This window comes from Nestor notabilis, unplaced genomic scaffold, assembly GCF_000696875.1.
Source record: "Nestor notabilis isolate BGI_N333 unplaced genomic scaffold, ASM69687v1 scaffold1581, whole genome shotgun sequence".
Classification (NCBI taxonomy): domain Eukaryota; kingdom Metazoa; phylum Chordata; class Aves; order Psittaciformes; family Psittacidae; genus Nestor; species Nestor notabilis.
In genome coordinates this window covers 114,695-131,422 of record NW_009914020.1, presented here as the reverse complement: position 1 = coordinate 131,422, position 16,728 = coordinate 114,695, and the positions used below count along the sequence as shown (strand labels likewise).

The 16,728-nt window shown below is 34.9% G+C and overlaps 1 protein-coding gene across 1 annotated transcript; it reads left to right on the top strand.

The window, feature by feature from the left end:
• The first annotated feature begins 2,021 nt into the window (after positions 1 to 2,021).
• On the top strand, positions 2,022 to 15,126 carry GNAI1 (guanine nucleotide binding protein (G protein), alpha inhibiting activity polypeptide 1). Its single transcript, XM_010023451.1, has 8 exons — positions 2,022 to 2,059; positions 2,139 to 2,280; positions 6,688 to 6,845; positions 8,574 to 8,702; positions 12,141 to 12,270; positions 13,440 to 13,593; positions 14,594 to 14,808; positions 14,910 to 15,126. The coding sequence occupies exons 1-7, from the start codon at positions 2,055 to 2,057 to the stop codon at positions 14,782 to 14,784; spliced, it is 909 nt and encodes a 302-aa protein (XP_010021753.1). The 5' UTR covers positions 2,022 to 2,054; the 3' UTR covers positions 14,785 to 14,808; positions 14,910 to 15,126.
• The last annotated feature ends 1,602 nt before the right edge of the window (positions 15,127 to 16,728 follow it).

Sequence of the window (16,728 nt, the reverse complement as noted above, 5' to 3'; positions counted from 1 at the left end):
TAACAAACATCACAACCAGAAATGTCCCCTTTCCTCCTTTCCATGAACTTCTACTGCCGAGCATGGCATGATGTGGTATGGAATATCCCTTTGGTCAACTTGGGCCAATTGTCTCATCCTCTTGTCTACCCTCAGCCTACTCGCTAGGGGTGGGGACAGGGTGGAAAAGAGAAAAAGCCTTGATGCTGTGCATGCACTTTTCAGCAATAGCAACACTAGTGTCTTCCCAGCACTGGTTTAGCCACAAATCCAAAGTACCAAACCATATGTGTTGCTGTGAAGAAAGTTAACTCCATCCCAGAGCAGCAGCCCTGTATGTGGTTGACCTTCATTGCCACGAGGGCTCACTACTTCCTCTTCAGCTTGTTGGATCCCCAGATTTGTTTTCTGCAGGGTTGTTCCCTAACTTAGCCCAAAGTCTGTACTGTTGCATGGGTTATTCTGTGACACTTGCAGGACCTCACATTTGTTTCTTCTCACTGTCATGAGAGTGTCAGCTCAGTTCTCTAGGTTGTTGAGGACCCTCTATTCTCCAACACTGTCACCAGTTCCTGGCCTCCCAGGCTGATATCACCTTCAGACTTGATGTGGGTGCATGCCGTCCTGGGTTTCAGAACATTGATGAAGATGTTAAACTCTAATAGCCCAGTGTAGTCTCCTGAAGATTGCCTCTTCTGAGTTGCTTCCAGTTAGGTTTTAAACCGTTGACCACAAGCCTTTAAGTCTGGCTGTCTAGGCAGATTTTCAGGCAGCCTGAAGTTGACATCTAATTTGGTGCAAGGATGCTATGGGAGGTGGCATTGAAAGCCTTACTAGAGTCAAAGTAAATCACATCTATTGGTGTCCTCCATCCCCCAAACCAGCTGTTTCCTCACAAAAAGTTACCAAGTTAGGTGCAATTTGCACTTGGTAAAGCCATCCTGGCAATTCCCAGTCATGCCTGAAATTGCTTCCAAGAGTATTTGCTGTATAGTTAGTCTGAGGATTGAGATGAGGCTGACTCTCTCATAATGCTTCAGATTCCCCTTCTTGACCCTTTTTTGAAGATGAATAAATACAGCCTTTATCAGTGGCTTCCTATGGTCACAGTGACCTCTAAAGAAGAGGGTTTTTTAATTATATTGCACTTGGACAGCCAGTGATCTGTTTGCATTAGAAACACCGTAGACCCTGAAGATTATACTCACTTCTGCAAAACCATGTTGAGAAAGAGGAAATGTAGGAGGGAGGATACATACAGCAGAAGTCACACACAAACTGGGAGTATGCTGTTTAAAGGAATTAGATCACACCTCTAAGAGTTCCATATTTTTTTCAGAGAAAGAAGCAGACTAAAGTAAGTGGAGGTAAACTAAGGTGGTTGAGGCAGCAAAAAACACAATTTTTTTTTGTATCTGCTGATAGACATGCTAATTGTTTTTGTAAGCTTCATATTTTAACATAGTATCCCTTTTTTTTTTATCACTTTTTTTAAAACATTGAGAAGGGTATTAGCACATTGGCAAACCTCATGCAATCTGTTCCAACAAAAAAAGGAGTCTGTCTGTGTTGGTTCATTCTTGCGAGGGCCAAAAAGATGGTTACAAGGACTAGAACTGTGAAGAGTTTGAAGATGCTTATTTGCAATACTGAAGACCATTAATACAGTTTGAACAATTTATAAAGGAGGTTTTTGGTTAGGTGTTGATTTAAAAGATACTTTGCTGTATCGAGCTTTAGACCCCTTTGAAGTTGAACAACTGGCATAAGTTTACATTAGAAACACCGAGTGACTGTGTAAAGAATATGCTCACTTATGTAAAAAGACAAGCAAGACTTTTTAGAACTATATGATTTGTTCTTACAATGCCTTGGTTTTGACTCAAGACACATTTTGATATAAAAAATTAATTTTTAGCTAATGTACTTTTAAATACTGAAGTTTTTTATGTTGGTTATGTATTTGAAGTATGGAAACTAAACGTACTTTCAAAGATCACTGAAAGTCTAATCAGTTTTCACACGTTTATTTTTCAGGAGCTGGTGAATCAGGGAAAAGCACAATTGTCAAACAAATGAAGTAAGTATGGTGAAATACTATCCTAGAGAAATATTTTGTTTATTTGAATAGAGAATTTATGTTTTTTCTCCTTTCATAGGATTATCCATGAAGCTGGTTATTCAGAAGAAGAATGTAAACAGTACAAAGCTGTTGTCTACAGTAACACCATTCAGTCCATTATTGCTATCATTAGAGCGATGGGGAGGTTGAAGATAGACTTTGGTGATCCAGGCAGGGCTGTAAGTATTGAAGTACACACACAGATACACAGTTGAAATATCCATTCATTTTCAATTTTTGTCTGTTACTATTTCCTGAAAGTCTCCAGATGTCCAGAAATCTTCCTTATAGGCTAAAAAGTTTAATTGAAAACTAAATGTCATTGGTCTTTACATGGCAAGGTGACCCACACAGCAGTCAGCACTGGGCTGATTCACAGTAACTGTTTCTTTAGATAGAATTCTCCAATTCTACCTAAATTTGGAGAACTAAATATCTGAGTCTTAGGGAGGTTTTGAAAAACATTAAACTATGCACTTTTGTCTCTTTACTTGTATGGACTTGCGGGCTGTTACGTACTATAAGTCATTTCAGTTAGACATCTGCATGTTTAAAAACAGTTTAAATAGGTAGGCATCTACCTGCTGTCTGCACTTCACTATTAGATGGTAGGCACAGCAATGCCTAAAACATTTCCAGCCTCTGAGATTGATCCTGTTTCATACTAATCTCCATTGTGGAGGACTTTATTTTACATGGGCATAGCCCTGCTGCTGGTATCCCATTTTTCACATCATGTGGATTAAGGATTTCCCTCAAGGTATAGACCTTTTCTGCACCTTTTCCATCTCATTTCATCTAATGTCCCACCTACAAAGCTCTGATGGGTCTGTTTGCCATTCCACCTATTAAAGCTGGTCTGCAGAATTGATTCTTTTGGTTTATTGTTTCTCCAGTCCTAACCCTATAATATTACCTCTGGTGACCCTGATTATGTCTGCTCAGGAGGTTAGATGCTCTGAATCTCTGTAAAATGCTGAGCTTAAGTGGTTTTGCTTATCCTCTGGCTACAGGAGTACACTCTGGTGCAGTGCTGAAATTGATCATCAAAGCTGTTAGACTGAGTAACACTGAAACTTAGTTCAGAATGTGTACTTTCATTTTATTTCCATAGAAAATAATGTCAGAATACAGAAAGCTCACCAGTATCCTTTTTGAAGCAGGAACTAGCTTAGCTCTAGTATACCAGCGTGTATCTTCAGTGACCTTGTGAAATGTGTTATGTATAGTTGTCAAAGGAATACAAACATTCATCAGTTTACATAGAGTGGGTCATAAACTTGTATCTGAAGTCTAAATCTAATAGGCAGTTGTGGATTACTAGTTAATTTTCATTATGCTCTTTGATAGTCACTATTTTATGTGCAGATGTTAATTCTGTCTGACACCTCTTTAATTATAAGCACAACTAGTAGAAGCTTTGTTTTCACTGGTTATTCCTTTCTACATTTATTCTCGTGTTTGCTGGTGTCTTTCCTTAAGACTAAAGTTTTCCAGGGCAACAACAGTATCTTATTGCATGTTAGTTCGGTATTTGCGCAATGGAGTCCTCTCGGGAGTCTGGCAGTTAATGTTGGAAAGAGGCAGATGGTAGACTCGTGTTACTAAATACATAGAAAGAGAAAACGGAGGAGGAGTAAATTTAGGTGTTAGCAGATAAAATGACTAACAAGATTTTGAGGGCTATTTTATGCATGATATCAATTTGAAGTCATCTTGAGTTTCTCGACTTCAGAGAGCTATGTAAATGATGAGGCAAACTTGTCAGGGATAATCTTAAAATAGCTGTCCATCCGTTTGCACTTAGGCAGGTCTTGGTGGTCCACATTCTTTTTTCAGAGCAACGCTGCTGTGGAACGTCAATTGTAGCGTCAGAAATGGAAAAAGGAATTCAGACCATCAGTTGTACATCAGTCTCACTTATAGAAAATAAAGTATGCATACTCCTTGATTATTATAATGTGGCTTTTTAAATGTTATTCTATTTTGTTGTAATTTCTTCCTTTTTTTTTTGAGGGAAAAGAAACAAACAAACTCAAAATTGCAATTCCTGATGAAAACTCTTATGTTCAGACTTTTTTCCTTACATTTCTGAGGGGTTTATTCTAAGTGGCCTGCGTTTATTTGGAAAAATCGTACACTCATTTCTGTCATAAGACTGAGGGTAAAGCAGAGTTTAACATTTTCTTTTTTTAAAGCTCTTGAATCAACAGACCATGGATTACACCAGCAGCTTCAGTCTGTCTCAAGACTGTTGTATTTTCCTTTGTCCTACAGGATGTTTCAATACTAAAGTAGAAACTGTTTTGAGAGACATTTACTGAATGTACTTTAAAGGACTATAGACCATTTTCTAAATGTGAAATTTGCTGTAATTATCTGGAGAGATGGCTAAATCAGTTTCTTCATCTCATTTGAAATCTTTATCTCATTTGAAATCAAATTGAAATCTGAAATAAAAATCATGATATGCAGGGAAAAAGCTATCCCATTCCAGTATAATTAGAGGAAAGTATCTAGCATTCATTAATAATGAAAATTTGCATACTAACTTGTGTTGTCTGTAGTACTGGTCATACTTGGAAAGGGGTAACAGAGACCACTTTGTATATTAATGTTTGGGCTTAAATTTATTTTCTTGTTCCACCAGCACCCCTCAGCTCTCTCACCCCATCCCATTTTAGAGCTATTTGAAACAGAGTAAATTTGGAGTGTTTGAAAAGTCAGACCATGTTAGATATAAAATGGCATAATCATTAATGACAAAACTGACTCTTAGTTTCTAAGCTGTTTCCATCATGTATCTTAATATATTGGCTCTTCTTCAAGATCTGCTGCATTCTGTGAGTTGTAGGTCCTTGGTATTTGCATCCACAAACAAGACTCGAGACCAGAATTGTCATTCAAGTTTCTAGAGTGCAGGCATATTGCTCACATGACAGTCTGTGAGATCTGACTATCCAGCCCTTTGGTCTTTACTGCTCTGGGCTTCTTAAATGTAATGATTAGTGCAACCCGCTATCTGTCCTGTGCATGCACAGTGATCAGTATTCTGTTAATTTGTTTGACAAATGCTTAGTTTTGGATGTGTAGCTACTCTAGCTTTCAAAATACTTTTTCAACTATATTATAGAATCATAGAATAGTTAGGGTTGGAAAGAATTATAGAATGATATATATCAGATACCTGCTGTTGATATGTATAGCTACATATGTATATATGTATATACATAAAAATCTCTTCAAGTTTGCCTTGAGTTGACTGAACTGTATGCAAGCTTTTTGTTTCAAGCTATGAATATCAGTATTACTGAATCCATCTGTAAACAATTTCCCTCTCCTGATCTTTGATTATTTTTTACAGCAGACAGTATCTTGAGAACAGTCACTACTTCCTGTGCTTAGCCTGAAATGTTTGGTTTGGTTTTCCCCCACAGCTTATTGTCTGAACAGCAAAAGTGACAGAACTGGATTTTTCTACAAATAGCATCCATATATTAACTTAACTGTTTATGAGAATAACCTTATATGTTGCTTTATAAAATCCTTCTCTTTACTGAAACGCTTTCAGTTCCCAGCTGATGTGCCCAAGTTTCTCTTTTCTCCTTTCCAGTATTGTCTGTTTTCATAATCATTGGACAAACAGTACATGCTGTGGGTAGTAGTTACAAGCCACAAATATGCTGATTTTTCTGGCTGACATAACTTAGCATTAGATCATGTAGGGCTAATAACCAAGGTCAGGCAGCTACCAACAGTGAAGTACTAATGTGTATGGATCTCTTTTCTCTACCACCTGCTATCTTCTTCTTTCCAGTGCCTTACAAGGGCTAACATTTTAAAGATTCTTACCTCACTCAGAATTGAATGAAGGTAGCCAATCAGTCAAATTCTGTTAAAGGAGACTGGTGGATGGGCATCCTGTACTCCATTAACCTTATTCTCAAAGGCAGTCCTTACATGTAGTCTTCAAATCCAGCATTACTCTTTCAGGAATCTTAATGTTTGCTTGATTACTGGGAAAACTTGGTCTCTGTGGAACAATTAAGGTAATGGATATTTGTAACTGATCTATCTAGAAAGGTTTTTAAAAATAATTTTCCATTTCCTGATGCAGGATTTGGTAAAAAATGATCATTTGTTACTTTCAGACAAAGTTGGTTTTTGAAGCTTAAGTGATTAATGTGTTTTCTTCAGTCAGTCAATGTATATCTGCATTATTGAAGGTTCTAGTATGCATTGTAACAATTCTGTTCAGTTTGTGGTATTTGGTAAGCAAATAAGGTTACTTTAGACTTGAGCACAATATGTTATTACTTCTGTTTATAAAAGTTATAAACTGATCAGAATATCAGCTAACGAGAAATTTAATTTACTAGTCTTTTTCTCTTGTTGAAAAATGTGGGAATTAATATCCTATGCAGAACACTAAGCCCGGTTGTTTTCCTTCAATTTTTTTTGTTCGGTTAGACTCACATTTACCACGTTAAGACAGTAATTAATGTGCTGAATGTATTTCTTAGGTGATAATACTTCTGTTGTATTTCTCAATGTTCATGTCTCCACTTTGTGTTTACATCCTAAAGGATGATGCTCGCCAACTTTTTGTGTTAGCTGGAGCAGCAGAAGAAGGATTTATGACTTCAGAGCTTGCTGGAGTTATCAAGAGACTGTGGAAAGACAGTGGAGTTCAAGCTTGCTTCAACAGATCTAGAGAATACCAGCTTAATGACTCTGCTGCCTAGTAAGTACTATGTGACAAACAAGAGTCTCTTCATCTTATAAGTAGTAGCTAAAGGAAGTGTCATCTTTTGAGGAATTCTGCTCCCATATAAATAGAAAACTTGGAAGTACCTGAACAAAGATACTGCCTACTTAGGTCAAAATGCTCCAAATAATCTTCAAGCTTGGAAAGGAAGAGATGTGGTATAATTATCAATGAGTCATGACCTGACCAGTTGTTTCTTCTTCTTGAGGAAGACAAAAATAACTTTCATGGCATTTTTATTACAAAAACATGACTACTTGTTTGGTATCTGAACATGTTCAGGAAACTTGTGTGATGTGATTTTGTATTACTGAGGATACTACTGTCATGTTCATAGTAGTTTCTTCTGTGGCTCAATGTTGCTGCATTTTCTTTGTTAATTAACAGTCTGTTAAAAACATGTTGAGCAAAGGCAACAATCAGGATGTCTTCTATGCTAGGGTACTTCACTGGAAAAGGAAAATAGTAAGGAATCAAGGGTGTGAGAAATAATGTGTGATGGCAGCAAGTAATGGTAAGTCAGTCAAGGAAAAGTGTCCACTGAAAGAGTGATAAGAGGGTAAATAACAATATAGCAGTGATACTGGTCTCATAGGGTAATTTTTTTAAAGCTTTATCGTTCAGAATTAATTTGTAGTGTTTGAAGTTGATTTTCACTTTCCTTAAAATGAGGTACTTCTGTTCTTTAGAATTACATAAACAAAAAACATGCAGCTGTGGTAACTGAGAAGACTACAGCTGGAGTTATGTAGTTATAGGCATGCTGAATGAATAGAAATATGATCAAATTGTACTGAAATAACACTGATACTTACAGCATGACTGTTACTTGTTTGCTGAAGTTCTAAGGGTACAGAGGGTAGATGGAACCAAGATGAGCTCACGATGACAGATCTCTTTGACTTAAGAGATACCATTTGCACAAACTTTCTTCAGTGTGGATCACTTTTGTCTGGTAACCTCCTTGGTTCTATTTTGTTGTTTTAGATAACTCTGCCTCCAATTTCATAAGACTGTTCTTCCAGCCATACAGTTGTATCCTTAAAATTCCAAACTTCCGGTTACAATGAAAGAACATCATAATGCTTTCCCTATTTACTATGGAAAAAGCACAAATAAGATTTATATGGCTTTTAGAAATGCTGGGCTGCTTAGCCTGCTTTGCAGGAATATTGGTAATGAAAGTATGCTGTTGTAGAAGAAGTGTGCAATTAGAAATTCTCCATAGAAATTTAATTGTTATGTGTTAAACATTTGCTTAAACACATTAACTCTAGCTAAAACACTGAGTTATTCTTTTCATACTTGTTATCAAATCCAGGGTAATTTTGGGCTTTGGTTTTTCAAAGTAACTTGTAGTTCATTATGTTGTAAAGAGGAAGGTGTTCTTCCAGTGAGTGCAAATAACACTGGTGCACACAGAACCTTGTTTGCACTTTGGGATTTCAGAAGAAGAATTCTTTGTAGTGGAATTAGTTGGATATGTTTTCTTTCTTCTGAATGAAGTATCTTGTGCCTCTAAAGCTTATTTCAAAAAACCTTGGAAAATTCAGGGCAATTATGCGTCTTGTTTTTTGCCTTACCTCAGAGAAAGCTATTTTATAAAGTAAGTCAAGCACAATATAATGAAGTGACCTAGACCTTCTTTGTGATTATGTTACTATTTTATGATTAACTGAAAGCAGTATTTATTTTTACCTTCAGTTACTTGAATGACTTGGACAGGATAGCACAAACCAGCTACATTCCAACCCAACAGGATGTTCTCAGGACTAGAGTGAAAACTACAGGAATAGTGGAAACTCACTTTACTTTCAAAGATCTTCATTTTAAGTATGTAAATCATGCTGCATGTTCATGTCTGTTTCTGTAAAGTACAATGATGTAATTTAACATAAATGTCTAACCACAACTTTGACACCTCCCATCATTTTTTTTCCTATGAAAAAAATTCCACACACTTGGCTGAATTTTCCAAAGGGATGTGGGGAGTCATTGGAACTCCTGTAATAACTCAGAAATAAATATGCAAATATTAATTAATGAATACTTTGGGTTTATTGGAAGCTTTTTGTAAAGATATTTTATATATAAATTAAATCTCAAAATGCTTAATTTTTTGCAACGTTAAGTAGCTGTTTGTCTATCAGATTCTTCTCTTTAAATTCAGTTGGAGGGCCAGAGGCTTATGAACATTTGGTGGTGGTGTATGAAAAAGTAAATACATTTTCCTGGAGAACTTAATTAAAGTATGTGTTGTACTTTAAGGTAGTTCTTTATTTAGTACTTTATGACTTATGTTTCCTGTTGTGTGGGATTGACAAAATAATGCTAATATTCTGAACAATTCATGTCCAAAGACATTCATGATGAAAGCATAGGGTAGTATAATGGCTGATCAGGAAGAATGGGCAGAAAACTCAGTAAAACTTGCATTACATCTGCATTTAAATTGTGCAGAGATTGTTGTCGTATCTGTACAATATATTTGTTTAGTATCTTAATGGGAAGTATGTTTGGCTTTTTTTCATGTAAATGCATAGTGAGTACTGTAATGTGGATGCTTCAGGGACATCAGGACTGTAGAAATATATTTTGTTTCCTTGTTTGAGGGTTTAAGTATACAAAATTCATGTTAAACCATAAAATAATAGCTGTTAAATGGGAATGAACCTCTTGCAAACCTAAGAGTAGTCCTTAGCCAAGCCTCAAAAAAGGTCTTCAGTATTCTGAAGAGTTATCAATTTTCTCACTCACTTTCTAATGTTTCTTGTTCAGTCCCTGTTGTAGATGGATTTAAATTCTTCTGCAGTCAATGAATTTGTATGCAGATGGCTACTTCCAGTCTGTACTTATTTTTGGGACTCTTAAAAACATTACAGTCCTATAAAGTCTATTACAAGGACCATACGATTACACTTCTGTAAAGTGCGTAAATTTTAAGACAGGCCTTTGGAAGTATTTAGCTGTCACGTAAAACACCTGTACAGCAGGTGTTTAAATTTTAGGTGCTTTAGGAGATAGTGATAACTTAGAGTTATTGGAAGGGCTTGAAGTATACTCTTCCATAACATTGAAAAGAACTTTTAAGGTGAACTAAAGGCATAAAAGGCTTGATTGTACCAAGATGAGGGTAAGCAACTAGCTGTGCAATATCATGTACTTCAGTTGGTTTTCATTATCTTTCCTGTTTTGCTGTGTGCATGTAGATTCTTTGAGGTTGAGCCTCATTTCTGCCTTCTCTATAAAGCACTTAGCCTAGCTTTGATTATTGATTCAATCTCAAATGCAAATAGCAAGTCATCTTCATTATGTTTTATATAGATTATTTCAGAAATTGAGACTGATTATTTACTGCTTTTGCCTTCAAAGAACACCTTGTTTTGTAGAAATGTTCTTCTAATAAACTAACCATTTTTTATGGAAATTCAGCTCTTAATACAAAACTATAAAACATTAGCATTAGAATTACTAGAGGTAACAACTAAAATTTAAGATATTAATTTTTAAGGTATACAAGTACAAAATATCTTCCTTTGGGTACAGCCATCACTAATTATTTGAGAACTAATTAGGAGTAGGTGGCTGACTTGAATTTATATAGGGTGATATCCAGAGACTTCCCCTCAAAGATGTCTGTGAAGGTAAGGAACACTTCTGAGGAATCCTTTTTTCATTTCTAAATTCTAACAGGAGTCATCTTTAAGGTATTTTTAAGGTGGCATTATTCCATTGTAAAATATTAAAACAGGCAATGAGCATCATCACTCACACAATAGCATAAACAAGAAGACCTCATTCAAGGTTATGATGTTTCTGATAGTTTTTGATTGGAAAGCAAAGGGTCTTTTTATTTTTACTCTGGGTTTGTTTTGGGTTTGTTTTTTGTTTAGTTTTTTTTTTTATTTTAAATTAAAGTCTAGCAACTCAGAACACTTGAAGATTTCTAAAAATAACAAGTGTAATTGAACCCCTTCAAGTGCAGTTTACCTAGTCATGTAGTACGCTAACATTACATCAGGAGGTTTTTTTATCTGCCTGCCCCCTCACAGTCTTACAGTCCAGGGTAAACAGGAAAGGGGGATAACAAAAATACAGGTCAGATTTAATAAGTGTGTAATCTGTGATGCTTTCCAGATATGTATCATATTTTTGTAAACACCCTGCTTCAAAAAAATATTTGTTAAATCCAGTCTTTCGCAAGGCTGAGGATTGGAACAAACAACTTGTATAACCTTAAAAAAGAGCTGAAAGCAATCATAAGAAATATCTGGTGTCCTTTTGGCCTATATCCCATTTCATATGGGTACTGGAACAATGTTCTATGCTTAAATAGTCTGAAAGAAGCAGAACTCAGCAGTTCTGGCAACATTTGCTTTTAAAAACACATGATGCTAATGAAAGGACCTTGCATAAGTCCTTCAGTTTGCACAATTGCAGATAAACCATTCAGAAAGGTTTTTTCCTGCTAAGCGAAGAATTTAAGAGAAACAAGTTTCACCTGTAGAGCTCAGCTTCCCCCCTCCCCTTAACTGTATTTAAAAAAAAATGTGTTAATTAGAGGGAAAATAATTATTCTTATTATGTAATGCTTGTTTTGTCTTTTAAGAGAACTTTGAAAGTAATATTAGCATTTCTTAAAAAAATCCTATTTAAAATGGATGGTTGAAAAATATATCAAGTTACAGTTTGGTTTAGTGAAGAGAGGAGCTGACACTCACCAGGATTTAGATTCCAGATTAAATTTGAAGAAGTGAAAATTATATTTCATATATTTATTCAGAATACTAGAACAACAATGTTAGTTGTATCCAGCTTCCTTAGTATTGAACTATTTCCAACTCTTAGTCACCATGCTGCTCATAAAGAATCTTACACTGTTCATCAATACCTTTCATTATTTTAGAGTTTTTAATTCATTTGGGCTAAAGGCTGAATAACACTTTCATCTAGTTTACATTTAGTAAAGCTAACTGTATTTTTATTTTTATAGATTACAATTTTACTGTGAAATACAGTATTGTAAATAAATGGTTTTGTTTAGCTTTCATCTCGCCCTTTCTTATGATGTACAGGAAAGCTTTTAAGGCTTTATACATTTTTTTTCTTTATACTGAGACATTAAATGGTAACAAATGGTGCAGATGTTTTTATGCCTTTTTAAAAATGTGATCATATGTACATAGCTGACAATTTCAGATTTTATTGGTTAACATTCAAAAAGTTAGAAATTCCAAAGTTCATTCCCTGCTTTGCACTTCTGTTTTACAGAATGTTTGATGTTGGAGGCCAGAGATCAGAGCGGAAGAAGTGGATTCATTGTTTTGAGGGTGTTACAGCAATTATTTTTTGTGTGGCATTGAGTGATTATGACTTGGTCTTGGCCGAAGATGAGGAAATGGCAAGTACTGTAATGTTGAAGAATGTCTTGGATAAACCTTAGTTCTTGCAAACTAAATTAGTTTGAAAGGAAAGCTAGAAATAAATCTTCTAGAGTATTACTGCTTTGTAAGATGTATGGGGTTTGTGTGAAAGGTCTCAGAGAAATGGTGATAAAATTCATGCTTTCAGGTTTCAAAGTCTTTCCTCATATTTTCAGAAGGAATACTGAGACAAGTACTCTTTTCAGCTGCACTCTTTCGTGTTTTAAAGGATGCATAAATTCATGAGGATAGATTACCAGTAGTATACATTTTAGTCTCTTTGTGGATGCTAGAAGTATCTAATAAGAAATTGCTTGACTTCTCTGTTTCTACTCTACCTTGTGTTTTGTTTTCTTTCCTCAGTCTTCAGGTTTTCTTTCTTTCTAAATGCGTTTCTGTGATTTCTTTCCTTAGTTGCAGAATTTTTTATTTTCCTTCTCCATTCCAGCTCCCTCTATTCTTTTACCCTCTTTCAGGGTGTGATTCCTCCATATCAGTATGCACAGAGTGGTCTAACCTGATGCTTAGTCTATAGTGTGTGAATCATTAACAGATTTCTGCAACTTCTTATAGAATATATTTTAGGGAGGAAAGGGAAAGGAAAAAATCCTTCCAAGTCAAATGTAGTCAAAGAAGGTCATAGCTAGGACCTTGCTTCTTAAATGACTGGAGCTTGGCCAAAGTACTTACATGTTGGTCAGTTTTTCTGAAGAGTTAAAAATTATGGTAAGAGATAAAATTCCTGCTCACTTCATTCTCTAGTCCTGTAGAACCATTTTTGGTTTCTCTTTTTCTTATGCTGGAATCTCAGATAGGTGCAGAATTTAATTTTCAGTATCCAGAACATGTAATCAGTGTAGGACAAGTTCAGGTAACTCAGCAAGTCTTGTAGAATCTCTGTACTCCAAAATGTCAAAACACACCAAAAATTCCTAAGACATTAAACAGCTTAAACCTGGAAATGAGAAGAAAGAAAAAAGGTTGATTAAACCCTGCGTGTGGAAGTGTTCTTTGTAGTGGTCTTGGCCTCTCTGTGTTTCCCTGTGGTAAAATGCGATTCTGTAGGCTAGAAACGTAGTTATTCAATGATATGTGTCCTGATCTTACTACTGAAGTCTGAAATGCGAGGTATTTCTTCCAATTACAGAATCGGATGCATGAAAGCATGAAATTGTTTGACAGTATCTGCAACAATAAGTGGTTCACAGACACTTCTATTATTCTCTTCCTGAACAAGAAAGATCTTTTTGAAGAAAAAATCAAAAGGAGTCCTCTCACTATTTGCTACCCTGAATATGCAGGTATTGGAGGGGGGATGCAGTAATTTTAGTTAAATTACCTCATTTTTGATGCACAAATCAAGGGGAACTTGATAACTCTAAAGTTTAGGTATCTAAAATACTTCAATGAAGTAAAGGTTAAGATGAAGAGGTTGTTTTTATGACCACAAATAAAATAGTGCTAAGTCAGAGGCATATTTTTAACTGGGTGAGATAATGCTGGTTCACTGATAGCATTTACATGAAACTGTTGCTACTCTTCAGATTAATTTATTTAGCCCATTCTTTTTTCTTATGTCCTCGTATTTTTGTACTTGGATGTAATTTTTCTTGCTAGCACAAATCCCTTAGGATACGTGAGAGTGTATTTCAACAGGGAGTGTACATGCATGTTAGAAGTAGGTGTCTTATTCAGGAAATATATAGCAAAAGAGGATTATTTCATTCAACAAGTCTTAGTTTTTTTAATGTATCATTTCATTGTAAATTCAGACTATTCCATTGTACTGAAAATAGCACATTGGAGGTAAAAAGCTTAGGGAGAAAGTGTATGCCAAATGTCTTTAATTGGATTTGGAAAAAACCCAAGGATTTTAAAAACATAAAAATTGAAAGCAAGTAACTTGAATGAAAGAAACAAAATATCCTAATCTAGGGAGCAGTGATGGGTCATTAATGATTTGTTTCATCGTCTGCTGAAGTAAATGGAAAGACTTTTCTTGCAGCTGGAATTGTTTCCTTAGTTCCTATTTTTAAAAATGTGTCCAGAAGGTTTCTTTCATAATTTATTTGTGGTATCTTAAAGCAATGGCTGTGGAACTATTCCCCTTCAGGTTTAGGTTAACTATTTCCAAATAGCCATTTCCTTCATAATTTATTTGTGGTATCTTAAAGCAATGGCTGTGGAACTATTCCCCTTCAGATTTAGGTTAACTATTTCCAAAGAGCCATTTCCTTCAAAGATTGCCTATGCATCTTGTTCCTTCTCAGTTTGTTTACTGAGCAATTTTTATCCTTCTAGGGTCAAACACTTATGAAGAAGCAGCTGCTTACATTCAATGTCAGTTTGAAGATCTTAACAAGAGGAAAGACACGAAGGAAATCTACACTCACTTCACATGTGCCACGGACACGAAAAATGTGCAGTTTGTTTTCGATGCTGTAACTGATGTCATTATTAAAAATAACCTTAAAGACTGTGGCCTCTTCTGAGAGCAGACAAAAGGTTGCTAAATGGTAAATTATATGCCTGGAAACAGGACTTAAGCATTTGGAATATGCCCATGCTGTATAACACCTGCATAGATATACTTAATTCTCTTTCATTTTATTTCTAGGTTTGGAGAACGACTTCGCACAATTCTAATCTGATTCTTTTCAAGGTGAAAGAAATGAAAATACATTGTGCTGAATGATAGATCAGTACTGTACTTGCCTGTTTTAACAGCTTTATTTATGTTTGTCTTGTAAATTTAAGTAATTAGTTAACACTGAGATGTCAGTTGATTGTATGTATACTTATAATTGTAGTAATGTATTTGTATAAACATTGAATGGAATATTTTAGTAACTTGATGTCCTCTAAACTTTCCATGTTTTATGAAGATACTCTTAGGGGAGACAGACCTTTTTGCCTTTGGATTATTTAAACATCTTGTAAAATTAAATTTTCTTTTCATCTTAAGGGTGCATGCTGCCTTATTCTTTACTTTTGTTGGTAATACTGTATATGGCGTTAGCTTTTTTGATATTTAAACAGCCTCATACACCTGCTCAGATTTAAAGAAACATAACCAATAAAAATTGTTTTTGCCTTAAGTTTTAGGGGGAAAAAAAATCTTTTATAAATTTAAGATAAATGCAAAGATTATTTTTTAAATCTAATCCATAGTTGATGAAATCTGAGCTTTTTGCAGTCTTTGCAGCACAAATGTGGCAACACTGAAATAAAATTTTAAGGTTCAACTATCATTGAAGCTGTTGGAAATGCAAAAAGGAAGTTGTTAAAACCATTCATATCAATAAAAAAAAGTTTGAAGCTGTGGTCTTTACTCAGTGAAGTGAATGGCAAAGTTACTTCTTTAAGTAGTTAACAAAGGCTGGACTTCAGAGTAATTTCTTTTTTCTGCTTAGCTTAAAAGTAAAATCATGTTCTCCTTAAATGTTTTGCTATTTTCTGGTAATAAACTAGTTTGATAATTTAATAACTGTAGAAGTATCAGATTCTCCTACAAGACATGGCACAGTGGCTTCACGGATTAAAGCTGTTTCCTGTTGCATATAGAAAGAATCATCAGTATTTTGGATAGGGTGTTCTATTGACTTGCAGATGCCGATTTTTTAATTTCCTCTTTAATTATAATTAAAGTCTCACAGTTTCTTTAAAAAGCTAAAATATATGATTTTCTTCTGATTTGGCTTTCATTATGTGTTCTGCTATATTAGGTACATATCATCCATTGCCTTATGGGTAGTGCCAAAACCGATTTTTTTTTAATACAAATTTTAAAATGAGTAAGCTCCTATTTGTAAATAAGTTCATGGATGGTTGTCTTAAATGTATGTCATCTAGAAAATACAAATGTACCAAACTTGGAAATATGATTTTCTATAATTGTTGAAATATTTCAGGCAGCTACAGTACACCATAGGCTCTTTGAGAAGTAAATAAGTCTTTGAACCTGTTGCTATTTTTCTATATTATCTTAACATTTATGTTCTTAATGTTCAGCTGAAATATTTAAGTCATTGTTCTGTCATTTAATTTTTGATTGTGTGTTTCATTTAGGCCTCAGCTTGACTAAAACTTATCTACACTTCTCATTCTTTAATGCTTCCTTTGTTAGGTACAGAGTTGCTAAATGTGTTTCAAATGAAAGATTAGAAAGGAGATAACTTATTACTGGAGTTTGTTAAATATATTCATACATTATGAGCTCTTTCAGCAGTTATGGTAAGCAATCTGTATATCCTGAGCTGCTTTTAGTTGTGCTTTATGGTTCTGGGTACATAATTGATTTTAAATCTCATTGAACTACTTTGTGGAAATTGTATTTACACCTACGTTCAAGTTGGTTTTTGTACTAAATGTAAAACGAGAATTGGGATTAATCAAATAAATCTAAATTTTGTGCCTTGCTTGAAAGAAATGTTTTT

What these genes read in the sequence shown, in the direction of transcription:
- GNAI1 (XM_010023451.1), top strand. An exon ending in TGGCCGAAGATGAGGAAATG is followed by an intron (nt 12,271 to 13,439) that starts GCAAGTACTGTA and finishes TTCCAATTACAG; the next exon opens with AATCGGATGCATGAAAGCAT. An exon ending in TTGCTACCCTGAATATGCAG is followed by an intron (nt 13,594 to 14,593) that starts GTATTGGAGGGG and finishes TTATCCTTCTAG; the next exon opens with GGTCAAACACTTATGAAGAA.